Source organism: Primulina tabacum, chromosome 5, assembly GCF_025594145.1.
Source record: "Primulina tabacum isolate GXHZ01 chromosome 5, ASM2559414v2, whole genome shotgun sequence".
In the NCBI taxonomy this organism is placed as follows: Eukaryota; Viridiplantae; Streptophyta; class Magnoliopsida; order Lamiales; family Gesneriaceae; genus Primulina; species Primulina tabacum.
The window spans coordinates 20,754,600-20,768,594 of record NC_134554.1 but is presented as its reverse complement, the minus strand read 5'-3'; the positions used below and the strand labels follow the sequence as shown (position 1 = coordinate 20,768,594).

The window sequence follows — 13,995 nt, the reverse complement described above, 5'->3', positions numbered from 1 at the left end:
GAAAGAAATGAATAATGTTTAATCTCCCCGCTATAAAAATTAATAAGCCAAAACTTATAAGATCAAGATTATGTTAGAGTATATGTCCAACAAACCAACTTGTGGCTTGGGATTTTATTGAATCTAATGGAAAACAATATTTATTTCAATAATATTTTACGAATTCATTCGATTATTACATTCTTTATCTGTATACACATGCAAGTTGCATAGATAAAGTTTAAATATACAATAGGTACCATCAGATCAGCCTTGCAATTTAAGATCATGAAAATCATTAGGAAGTGTACCGTATATTCTAAACAAGTTCCTAGTCGAATCGACCGCCTAAAACAAAGATAAAAGTCGCTCGAGCTCGATACTATCATCTGTGATATAAACGTCATGTTTCATTTGTAAGGGCATGCAGATATCCATTCACACCGATGAGAGAACATATGATTATGTACTGAACAACCCTCCCTCGGACTGTCCAAGTGACTGAGCCATTTTTGACCCATCTCGATAATCTACATTTGATTATTCTGTATTACTTGGGTACATGTCGCTTATTTCCAAAATTTGCAACAATTACAGCTAAACATGCATTGTCAATTCTGGGAAACTGAGTATGGGAAGAATTTTCATTCGATACTGCTTTTACATAATCAACAGTAGTAACGTTTAATCAGTAACATCATAAGTCCCATCACGATATCAAATGTTAGTTCAAATATTAGCATCATATATTGTAATATCTTTACAGACTCTAGCATGAAAGAATTCACTGTGAAAACCATGGTGAACGAAATTTGAGCAGATATGGGAACCCGAGTAAGACCACGATTTACGTATATTAACTGAATTCTTCATACATTTAGGGTCCAAGTGACACAACACTAAGCAATAGGAAGTATAGTACATACAGAACCACAATATTTTTTTAAAAAACATATATAACCACTTTTTGAGTACCGTGAATCACCACAATTCACAAGTACATGAAAAGGTTCTAGTAATACAGATGCAAGAAAAACTTAAATAATAAGAATGTACTAGGTGGAAAAGTGCAGTTGACCAATTATCCGTCTATCTTGGTCATGACTTTTCTATAGAAATTTACAATACCCAGAACCAAGAAACAACAGAGCCGATTGCCAAACCAGCAACCAAGTACAGCACAATCACGATCCCTGCAGTTTCTGAGTGCTGCAACAGGACAGTTTTTGGAGCTAAAATCATTAATACACAAGTGAAGTATCCATTTGTAAGTCCCAAAAGACATGTCAAAACAGTAACCGGAACCTCAGTTCTGAAAAGATCGGGACCATGCAAGCAAATGTAGAAAAGTGGTAGAAACAACAACCTTCCAAAGGACGCCCAGATTGCCATTTTTGCATTCTCCATGAGATACAATGGAGTCAAAGTTTTGCCAACCAGATCAAACAAATTATACCCAGTGATCAAAACTATAGGGTACCAGTCTTTCAAAACTTTAGAATGCACGTCCTCTGTAATGGATCCGGGAAAAATACATAATGTGACGACATATATAATCATAATGCCATAACCGTACCATTTCACTGCCCCCACAACATCCCATAAGGTATGTCTCCACGCTTTTCCAGTTAGATCACCTTTCTGTTCTTTCTCCTCATTCACGGCTTGGCTTTTCAAATCATTGAAGTATTTTATAATTGGAAGCCTATGAGCTAAATTATAAAAAATAATGTTTAATAGCATCACTATGATACTGACAATAAAATAAACGTTCGCACTTCGTCTCAGTCCACTGGCATCTTGAGAATATAAAGCCTTTGTTAATACTCGTAAAACTGAGACGAGGACGCCTGCACTTTGAAATTAAGGTGTTAAGATTTTACTGGCGCATACTTGTTTTGAAGGCATCTTATGGCAAAACAATTAACAGCAAAGAGAAGTAGTTGAACTTGCAAAACTTAGACACATTACTTAATTAAAGAATCTCCAAGAAATGATTTGCCAAACTATTATGTGCTACAATCCTCTCTTAATTCTTCATTTAGTAGGATTATAAATGTGGAAAAATAAGATAAACCAGAACAGGTCAATCCATCTTACCATTGATTCAAAAGTTGACACCCGCGAACACAATGTGAAATAATGGAATATACTGGACTCCGTGTTTCTACATTAAAAAGCTATGCTCTGACTAATACCGATGATAAAAAATCATAAATGTGGACTTATCTAATTAAACCCTCCATGTTTCTATATTAAAGCTAAACTCTTATCAATGTCGAGGATAATAGAAATCAATACGGATTAAATCAAATGCCAAACCAACACTTTCCGAATTTCAAGTTTCAACCTAAAAACCCCATAAAAGAAGTATCCATAACCGGTTGAAAAGATGAAATGCTGACCGCAGCTTAACTGGCCTTAATTTAGGAGTCCCTTGATAATCAATTCTGAAGGGAAATATTATTTCCGAGTTTAATTGATATATTCCGTTACTTAAATTATTTCTTTCCTTATTGCTTTACCTAAGTAAATATTTAATGTGATTTTCCCTTTCTTAATTGATGAGATATATATTCAAAGATTTGTTACTTTCGAAATTGATTTGATAAGATATGATATTGGTGTTTAAAAAGAGTTTATTCCTAATAAAACTCTCACTTTCTTTTTGTTATAGGTTTCCTTGTAGAGATAAGATAGTTCACCAATAAATAAGAGGTCAAGGATACTGGCGAGGGTGGCTTGAATATCGATCATACATACACTGAAGAGAAGATTTTTTTCAGGAAAAAATATTTCTCGGAGCCGTTGCTGTTTCAAGAGCGGTGATCACCGTGTTGCTCTGAATGTGGCCAACATCTACAGACAATATCCGTAACGATGTTGACTGAAGATTACATCCAATTGATCGTGCTTTCCGAGGGTCAAGTTTTTGCTTTCTTATTTACGTTTTAATACTATTGATAGTTTTTAGAAAGCTTTATTTTCTCAAAGCGTTGAGGAAATTGATTTTAGTCTTAATCACTAGTGATATGTTTTTGTAAACGATTTGGTTTTCTAGTGATTAATTTTTGCCATAAAGCACCACACAAGTATTTATACTTGTGCATATTTAATCTCGTCCATCTATTTATTTTAAGCGAATTTGTGTTACACACTTTAATTTTACGCTGCATGTTGCCTTAGATGTTGGAACATCTGGCACAACATTTAATTCCGGTAAAACACAAATCCTCTGTTTTACACCTTATACTGATCTGATTAGTTTAGAGATACTTTATTATCTGTCGAACAACACAAAATTCCTTACAAGTAGTATCAGAGCCTACTCTTGATATACTAAGTGTTGATTCTGGTTTGTGTTTTGTCTGACAGATCTGATCAAATGGACACTTCATTTGCAAGCGCAGCACTTCGACCACTAGTCCTAGATGGTACCAATTACAGCCTATGGAAGGTCAAAATAAGATACTACATAAAATCTATAGATGAACAGGCATGGCAGCGTGTCATCAATGGATGGACTTCACCAATCATGATAGATCAAGAGGGTGACAACTTGCCAAAACCTGAAACTGACTGGACTGCTGATGAAGTACAAAGTTCGAACTACAACTCAAAGGCCTTGAATGCTATATTTACGACGGTTGACACCAACATGTTCAGTTTAATCACAAACTGTACTTCTGCTAAAAGTGCAAGGGATATTCTCCAAAGACACTGTGAAGATTCTGAAAGTGTGCGACGAACCAGATTGAGGATGCTCACTTCCAAATTCGAGATGATGAGGATGGAAGAATCTGAGAACATACTCGATTATGATCGTCGCCCACGGGAAATTGCTAATGAGGCATTTAGTATTGGAGACTCTATCTCAAATGAGCGCCTAGTCAGCAAGGTCCTTCGTTCTCTCCCCGAAAGATTCAACATAAAAATTTGCGCAATAGATCAGGCTAATGATACTTCTCAGATGGCCTTGAAAAACCTCATAAGTTCACTACGCACTTTTGAGATGAACCTGGATAGGCAGAAGAAGGATAAAGAGAAGACAATTGCACTCCAAGCGTCAAATGACTCCTACAACGAACTTCTTCAAATATCTCAGGAAGTCAATGATTCTGATCTCTGCGAGGATTCTATCTTCCTTGTCACAAAGAAATTTGGCGATTATTTGAAAAGAATCAGAGATAAGAAGAAGGATACACAACCATCTAAATTTTCAAGTCTTCCTGCACCTGAAAAGTCACAAAAGTACCCTGCCAAGCAACAATTTCAACCACGGAATGAAGGCAAGGGACAATACAATTCAAAAAGATATGATTCGGTGTAGTGTAGAGAGTGCAAGGGCTTTGGACACTATGCCAATGAATGTGCTAACAGATTACGAAAAAACAAAGGATACAATGTGTCTCTAAGCGATGAAGAATCCGATGCTGAGGAGAAATCCACTGATGAAGAAAATCAAACATCCTTGACTGCATTATTGACAGAAAATCGCAGACTGCAGGTGAACCCTTTAGGTGTTGTCCTAGGTGTTGCCACACCAGGCCGCAACATCTGCAAACATTCAGCATGTTTAAAATCCACAACTTCTGGAAATTTGAGTGGAGATGATGAATCAGATGCTGATGATGAAGAAATCACTCTTGAGAGTGTGCAAAAGCTTTATGAAGAGTTGTTTGAAGATTGGACCAAAAAAAACAAGTTAAACTCGAGTCTTATGAAGGAAAACACTGATCTAAAAGCCGTAGTTGCCAAACTCGAGGTAATGTTGAGCAAAAAGGATTTGGAACTTGGAAAGACCAAAGAAGAACTTCAAAAGGCAACTGAAACCTTGTCCAAGTTTAACTCGAGCACCTCCAAGCTTGAAACCATTCTTTCAATGGGAAGAGATGACAAGAACGGTTTAGGGTTCAAAGACAGTGTGCATTAAATTGGTGAATCTTCACCAACCACTGTTTTTGTAAAAGGAAAGACTGAAACATTCACACCACCAGAGTCTACACCGTCAACCAAACGCCTTCCACCGAAAAGACAACCCACTGCACCTGTTACTAAGAAGAGAAAACGAAGGTATGTATGCCATTATTGCTTCAAGCCTGGACATATCAGGTCATATTGTTTTAAACTCACGGATAATCGCATGAACCAAAACCTAAGTCAGATGTTGCCTCAAATGTTGCACAACACTTTACGCAACACCTCCAAGAATCGACCTACAGTAAGGTAGGTTTGGGTACCAAAGGTACAAATTCACATGTAATGTTCTATATACTTCATTAAAAACTAACACTGCAGGTTACTGGTACTTTGATAGCGGGAGCTCACACCATATGACAGGGTCACGAGACTATCTCATCGATTATGTTGAACAAAAAAGGTGGCAGAGTAACCTATGGAGGGGGAGCAAAAGGAAAAATTGTTGGAAAGGGAACTTTGAATATCGAAGGACTACCAAAGCTCCACAATGTGCTTCATGTTGAAGGGCTAACCTCAAACTTGATAAGCATAAGTCAATTATGCGATGACAACCTGCATGTCAAGTTTAATAAGAATGCGTGTGAAGTTTTTAATGAATCTAACATTTGCATCATGACAGGTACAAGGTCATCGGATAATTGCTACCAAATTGGTGAAGAACTGTCGTGCAAACAGGCACAAATCACTGAACTTGACCTTTGGCATCAAAAACTTGGACATGCAAATTTTAAAACCTTGAAGAACCTGAGTAAGTATGATGCAGTAAGAGGTATGCCTAATCTCTCTTCTAGTATACGATATGTGTGCGGGGATTGTCAAAAAGGAAAACAGACTCGCGTGTCGCATCCAGTGTTGCCAACATCTGGGACAACATGCTGTCTGGAATTATTACACATGGACCTTATGGGTCCTATGGAAGTTGAAAGCCTCGGAGGTAAGAAATACTCTTATGTGTGCGTTGATGATTTCTCCCGATTTTCATGGGTTAGTTTTATTAAAGAGAAATCAGATACTTTCGATATAGTCAAAAATTTAATCACAAGAATAACCAACTTCCACAACCTGAAGGTAAGAAGGATCAGAACTGATCATGGTAAAGAATTTGAAAATATTTCATTCTCATCCTTCTGTGACAGGAAAGGTATTTCACACGAATTTTCAGCACCAAAAACACCACAACAAAATGGCATTGCCGAACGTAAGAACAGGACTTTGCAAGTAATGGCGAGAGTAATGCTAACTTCAAAGAACATTGCAAAGCGTTTTTGGGCAGAAGCCCTTAACACGGCATGTCATATTTCAAATAGGGTGTATTTAAGGAGCGGATCAACCATGACCTCCTACGAAATAATCATGGGAAAGAAGCCTAACCTTAGATATTTTCATGTTTTTGGCTGTGTGTGCTACACCTTGAATGACAGGGATCAACTTGCTAAGTTCGATTCAAAGAGTGATAAGTGTTTGTTCCTTGGTTATGCCACTAATAGTCGTGCTTATCGTACGTTTAATCTAAGAACGAGGACTATTATGGAATCAACTAATGTTGTTTTTGATGATTGTGCAGATCTTAAGAAGAAAACTGCTGAAGATGATGTTGAAGATCTTCTGGAAGCTCAAACTTCACTGGAAAACACAGATGTTGCCCCAGATGTTGCAACATCTGGCACAACATGTGAGACTGAAGTCACCAAATCACGAGAAGATGCTCACAGCGATGATGAGGCAGTAGATGATGGACCGTGTATTCCAAGCAAAATCCAAAAGAACCATCCAGCCTCTCAAATTATAGGAGAAATGAGTGAGGATGTCCAAACCAGGAAGAAAGATAAAGTCGACTACCGAAAAATGGTTGGACTAGTGTGCATGAGTACCATGTACTCACAGGTTAGATTTTCATGCTTTGTGTCTCAGATTGAGCCTAAAAATGTTATGGAAGCATTAAAAGATGAATTTTGGATTAATGCTATGCATGATGAGCTTGAAGAGTTTGTTCAAAATGATGTTTGGGATTTCGTTCCACCTCCTGACCATGGCAATGTAATTGGAACAAAGTGGGTCTTTAAAAAATAAAACTGATGAGTCAGGAAACATCATTCGAAACAAAGCAAGGTTGGTTGCTCAAGGGTACACACAGGTTGAAGGGGTTGATTTTGATGAGACCTTTACTCATGTTGCCCGCATTGAGTCAATCCGACTTTTGCTAGCCATTGCATGCTACATGAAAATAAAAATGTTTCAAATGGATGTCAAAAGTGCTTTCTTGAATGGGTTCTTGAGTGAAGAAGTACATGTTAGACAGCCTAAAGTATTCGAAGATCCACACAATCCGAATCATGTGTACAAGCTGAAAAAGGCTCTCTATGGCTTGAAGCAAGCACCCCGTGCTTGGTATGGCAGATTGACTGACTACCTACTTGACATTGGATTTACACGAGGTGAGGTAGATAAAACGCTTTTTATTCAAAAAGCCAAAGGTGAGATTCTTATCTGCCAGATTTAATTCGATGATATCATTTTTGGTTCCTCATCCCAAAAACATGTGAATGACTTTGTTGAATGCATGTCTACTACATTTGAAATGAGTATGGTTGGTGAATTACACTTTTTTCTTGGTATGGAAATCAAACAAATGCATGATGGCATTTTCTTGTGTCAAAGTAAGTATGCTAAGAATCTAGTAAAGAAATTTGCAAATGAAAACACCAAGCATGTGAAAACACCTATGGGCTCAAATGAGAAATTATCCAACGATGTTGCGCCCGAAGATGTTGACAACACACTTTACCGCAGCATCATAGGAAGTCTCCTATACTTGACGGCTAGCCGCCCAGACATAATGTTTAGTGTTTGCTTGTGTGCTAGATACCAATCTAGTCCTAAGATTTCCCACTTTAAAGCTGTAAAATGTATCCTACGATACATAGCCGGAACAATTGACTTAGGACTATGGTACACTCATGACACCAATTCAAATTTAGTAGGTTTTTCTGATGCCGATTGTGCAGGGGATTTGGATGATAGAAAGAGTACCTCTGGAGGGTGTTTTTATCTTGGAAATAACTTGATATCATGGCATAGCAGAAAACAGAACTGTGTTTCACTTTCGACTGCTGAATCTGAATATGTGGTAGCTGGAAGTGGTTGCACTCAACTCCTATGGATGAATCAGATGATAGAAGACTATGGCCTTAAGAGTGAACCCTTAGTGGTGTACTGTGACAATTCTAGTGCAATAAATATTTCAAAAAATCCGGTACAACACTCTTGTACTAAACACATTGACATCCGTCATCACTTTATTAGGGATCTAGTAGAGAAAGGATTGATTCGAATGGAATTTGTTGATACCAATAACCAATTGGCCGACATATTCACCAAAGCATTAGATTTTGAGAGATTCTCCAACCTTAGGAAATCTCTCAGCATGTGTTCTGCTTAATTATTCATAGATGTTGTCTCAGATGTTACAACATCTCGGACAACATCTAACATGCATGTGCATTTCTAGGACTTAGGCATTCTGCATTTTTCATATTCTGCATTTTTCATGCACTCTGTGATATGATGTGTTGGAGTGATGTTGCTCAATATTCGGTTACACTAACAATTCCTTATTCTATTGTTTTTAAACACACTTGGACATGCAAACTATTGTAACTAAGTCACTAAGGAGTGAAGAATGATCATGTACACCATAAGTTTGTCCTATGAAAAAGGTGATTTGAGTAAATTGAAAATACTTATAATCATGCTCTGTATCAGAAGAAAAGATTGGAAAAATCTACCTAAAAGAGTCCAATGAAGACTGTACTTTTAGTGTGGGAGCTACCTCTTCCGAATCTAATACAGAAATCAAAATAGAAGAAAATGGAAAAAGCTACCTAGAAGAGTCCAAAAGAAGAACGTTCCTCTAGTGTGGGAGCTACCACTTCTATGATCTGAAATTGGTTAAGTCTCTAAGTGTGAAGAAAAATCAAGAAAACTTTTAGGAATTGGTTGTGTTAGAGAAGATGTTGCCAACATCTGCGACAACACCTCATTTGTAAACATATCGCATACTTGTCTCATGTTTCTATTTCTGTTACATTCTGTTTTTACGCATAAATAGGTCATGCATAAACATATAATCGTGATTATTGCTGTGCCACAAGGATATGTGTATTTCGATAAATAAAAATTCGGTGAAATTCCAGACTTTGCAAAATATCTAATCTATGTGATCATTGATGTCTAGTTGGGCTAAAATTCGATGTGGAGTTATATCTGGAAATTTTGAAAAGTGGTTAGCCTAAAATTGTCTCTGTAATAGTTGAAAATGTATTAAGCCCTTAAAAAGTGCCGTTAATTTTCTTACCGTTGGGAGATTTCAGTGGAGTAAATCAATTCCTTTTAACCGTTTGGACTCACTTAATTATTTGTTTTTATTACCGTGGCACTGTTCATTCATGCTTATCTCATTTCTTGTTGTCGTCTAATTCGTCAATTTTTGCCTAATTATTTCTCGAATTTCCGTACCATCTTCTCGCAATTTCTCTGTGCAAAACTTTTTCCCAAAATTGTCAATTCTTATCTTCGCTTGAATCTTATCTTGTGAAAAATGGCAGGAAAGGGCTTTGATCCGCACGATATCCGAAGCGAAATGGGCCATACAGAGGATGTTTCCTCACCTCCCGCAACATTTGCTACAACACCTTCTGCGCAGAACCTGCAGATCATTCCTGCTGCTCTCATGCCCGAGCCTCTGGAAGTTATTGCTCCCGGTGAACCTGGGAATGCAATTGATCTGGACAATCCGCCAATAATCCAGGTCTTTGATCCTCCACGCCCTCATGTTCATCGCTCAAAGAGACAGGCTGGGTAAGATTTCGATTTAAGGGCCAGCCCTCCACTCGCCCTTCTCTCATTGATCCTGCTGAGACTTCGGGAGATGACTCAAATGATGAGGACTACGAGTTGGTAGCTCGTAAAAGAACCCACATCGCGGATTGTTATTGAACCCTCGTCCTCATCTTCTGATAAGGATGCCGACTCTCTTCCTGACACTGTCCCCTTCACTGCACAGCAAACTCAAACTCCTGTTGAGGAAAGTGAAGATGAAATCTTCTTGGCCGAATTTATGGCCAACTTGAAGAAGGACAAGAAGTACGGCGCGTCCACCTCCGGTGCCCACACCAAGCATTCCTCCTACCATAAGCATTGGCTCTGGTACGTCCTCTCACTCTTCTGATGATTTGCCGGTTGAGGGTGCCACATCTGTTCCTGCTGATCATGACGATTCCTCTGCTGAAGAGGATGTCGCTGAAAATGCTGCCCACATTCCTGTCAACATCGACTTTGCTGATTATGATCTTGATGGTGCGTTCAGCACACAGTTCTATACAGAACACATGGTATCTCAGTGGTACTTATATACGAACCGAGTCTTTCTTGAGGAAAGGAATATAGATTTTGATGCCTTCGAACAAATACAATTTGGTGACATTTCTGAAAAAGTTCACACTCCTCTCCACTGTATCGGCAGTCACGCCATTTTCTCGCTGCCTTGTCTTGGAATTCTATGCCAATCTGTCTACAGTGGTGAGTGATGTACGCTCTCTGAAGTACGGGAAAGTGTTCATCCGAGGCAGGATCTATAATTTCAATCCTTCAGTGATCAATGCACTTTACCAGACTCCAACACCTGGTATTGATGGAATTGCCCCGGATATTCATCTAGTCACTTCCGCACTCACCGGGGGCATTATTACTCAATTTCCGATTCATCCAAAGAAACTACTAGCTGCAAACCTCACCACATTCTACTCGGTCCTCCACAAACTGGCTATTCGGAATTGGACTCCTTCCACCAACACCACAACAGTCACGAGACACCAAGCACTGGTTCTGTACTCCATCGGGACAGATGGGGTGTTCAATTTTGGCCAGTTAGTTTTCAACACGGTAATTCAGTATACGGACGGAGGTCTCAAGTCATCCAAACTTCCTTTTCCAAGCCTCATCTACGAAGTTGTATCCCAAGGTTTTGTTCGAGATCTCACTGAACACCTATCTGACCTTGGTGAACCTTTCAAGATTGCCCATGCCTTCTTCAAAGGAAATCAAAAGATTGATCTTCCTTGGATTGCACCTTCGGCCGCACCTACAAGACAGCACGGCGCTCATACTCCTCCGATGACCACTGATTACATCATGATCTCTGTACCTGATGTTCACGCCCACATTGATCATGCTATGGCAAAGGTTAAGCAAGCCAAGGCTACTATTGTGCATGCCATGAATACGATTGAGCAGGCCAATGCTGACATTACCTACTACGAAGCTGTGGCGAGAAACTTTCGACTCCTTTTGGATGTAGCAGTCTTTCCCGGACAAAAAGGGAGAGATGATGATCAAACAGCAGCTGGTCCATCTGGGACCAAAGATGATATAGAGGAGGAAGAGGATGATGATGGAGAGGAAGAGGATGATGATGGAGAGGGAGATGCTTGACTGTGGAGATGCTTGACTGTGTTTCTGTTTTTGTTTCTTTTGCTTCTGTTTAGTAAATTTGTTTTATGGTGTGATAGACCTACCTACTTCTCTCTATTGTGAACTGTTAATGAACTGGTACAGGTGTTTTGTCTCAAGTGTTGCCAACAATTCTAACAACACCCGTGCTAACCGTATTTTATTCAGGGGGAAAATTTCTCTAACTCAGGGGAGTTAATTTGAGCTATTCTAGGATAAATGGGTTTGACCTCATTTTGTTCAAGAAAGGCAAAAAGGGGGAGATTGAAGGGAAATATTATTTCCGAGTTTAATTGATATATTCCGTTACTTAAATTATTTTTTTCCTTATTGCTTTACCTAAGTAAATATTTAATGTGATTTTGCCTTTCTTAGTTGATGAGATATATATTCAAAGATTTGTTACTTTCGAAATTGATTTGATAAGATATGATATTGGTGTTTAAAAAGAGTTTATTCCTAATAAAACTCTCACTTTCTTTTTGTTATAGGTTTCCTTGTAGAGATAAGATAGTTCACCAATAAATAAGAGGTCAAGGATACTGGCGAGGGTGGCTTGAATATCGATCATACATACACTGAAGAGAAGATTTTTTTTTCAGGAAAAAATATTTCTCGGAGCCGTTGCTGTTTGAAGAGCGGTGATCACCGTGTTGCTCTGAATGTGGCCAACATCTACAGACAACATCCGTAACGATGTTGACTGAAAATTACATCCAATTGATCGTGCTTTCCGGGATCAAGTTTTTGCTTTCTTATTTACGTTTTAATACTATTGGTAGTTTTTAGAAAGCTTTATTTTCTCAAAGCGTTGAGGAATTGATTTTAGTCTTAATCACTAGTGATAGTTTTTTGTAAACGATTTAGTTTTCTAATGATTAATTTTTGCCATAAGGCACCGCACAAGTATTTATACTTGTGCATATTTAATCTCGTCCATCTATTTATTTTAAGCGAATTTGTGTTACACACTTCAATTTTCCGCTACATGTTGCCTTAGATGTTGGAACATCTGGCACAACATTTAATTCCGGTAAAACACAAATCCTCTGTTTTACACCTTATACTCATCTGATTAGTTTAGAGATACTTTATTATCTGTCGAACAACACAAAATTCCTTACAAATTCAATCTCTCTTTTCTATTTCACATTGAACAAAGCAATTTGTTAAAACCTTTTAGAAACAAAAAAAAACAAAACAAATCAATTATAAACATCACTCCATCAATTCACACTAAATTCCACATTTCAATGCCACAAACCAATCTTTTGCACATATTTGACCAACGGAAACAAAAAAAGAAAAAGAAAAAAAAAGAGAAGAAATAACACCATCGAAAGTGAACCCAGGCTCCAAATTCCACTACATCATACAATAAAAAAAACGAACAAAAAGTTTTTACCTGAAGCAGCAGTTCCAGCAACAACAGCTTGCATATACCTCTCAGGCAACTCCCCAGCTTTCCCCACCACGCTCCCTTGCACCAACCCGTCAGCCAATCCGCACAATCCCACCATCACAACTGTCCCATAATACCCACTATAAACTCCAACTCTTCCCTTCACATACCAAGCATCAATCAAAGGCACAGCCAGAAGAGCCACCAAGAACAGCGCGTAGCCCAAATTGATCCTCACAACAGAGTTCCATTTGTGGGCAAATGCAACGATTAAAAGCAGAGATGTGAGGCCCACAAGCATGTAGACAATGGCAAAAACCCGGTCAACGGAGGCGTCCGGGTACAGGTAATCGAAGTAGTCAACAGCAGTGATGAATGCGTTCCATGGGAGAAGGTACCCCGCGCCTAATGTGAAGTAGATTACGTAAGCCAAGTGGAAGGAATCCCTGGGGATTTTCGGAGGTGGGTGGGGAACTAAAAGGCCGGAGGATTCGGAATCGCCGTCGACGGAGTTGATACCCATCGGAGGCAGCAGCAGTGGCCGGGAAATATCCTGCGGATTTGTAGGAATTTGGATCTATTGAGCACCGATTATAATATCTACGCAAACCACCAAGCAGCTCGGGTTTGACGTTTCAAAAAGCTCTATCCTTGACCCCTAACTTTCTTTAACGATTTTGGTAACGGTTACTGTTTACGAACCATCGGTTAGTTACGATTACGTTAACCAATAGTTCAATCATTATAATTTTAAAATAATTTATAATTTTGAATCTAACTTATATTTTTTAAAACAATTTTAACTAATGTTTTTTACAAGTACAGGAAACTAATTTAAAAAGTTTCAATTTCTGTGAATTATACATATATTTTTTAACAGTGGATAATCAAAATTTTATATTGTTTATATATATATACAAGTAGTTCTCTTGTGAGACGATCTCACAAATCTTTATCTGTGATACGGGTCAACCCTACCGATATTCACAATAAAAAGTAATACTCTTAGCATAAAAAGTAATATTTTTTCATTGATGACCCAAATAAGATATCTGTCTCGCAAAATATGACCCGTAAGATCGTCTGACACAAGTTTTTTCCTATATATATATTGGACGAATCCTATT

The 13,995-nt window shown here is 38.3% G+C and overlaps 1 protein-coding gene across 1 annotated transcript; it reads right to left on the bottom strand.

The window, feature by feature from the left end:
- Positions 1 to 814: 814 nt before the first annotated feature.
- Positions 815 to 13,542, bottom strand: LOC142547272 (equilibrative nucleotide transporter 1). Its single transcript, XM_075655468.1, has 2 exons — positions 12,872 to 13,542; positions 815 to 1,829 (listed from the first exon to the last, which is right to left on the bottom strand). The coding sequence occupies exons 1-2, from the start codon at positions 13,389 to 13,391 to the stop codon at positions 1,099 to 1,101; spliced, it is 1,251 nt and encodes a 416-aa protein (XP_075511583.1). The 5' UTR covers positions 13,392 to 13,542; the 3' UTR covers positions 815 to 1,098.
- Between the last annotated feature and the right edge of the window lie 453 nt (positions 13,543 to 13,995).

What these genes read in the sequence shown, in the direction of transcription:
- LOC142547272 (XM_075655468.1), bottom strand. Translation starts at nt 13,391, where the DNA reads ATGGGTATCAACTCCGTCGACGGCGATTCCGAATCCTCCGGCCTTTTA. An exon ending in TGCTGGAACTGCTGCTTCAG is followed by an intron (nt 1,830 to 12,871) that starts GTAAAAACTTTT and finishes TTCAAAGTGCAG; the next exon opens with GCGTCCTCGTCTCAGTTTTA.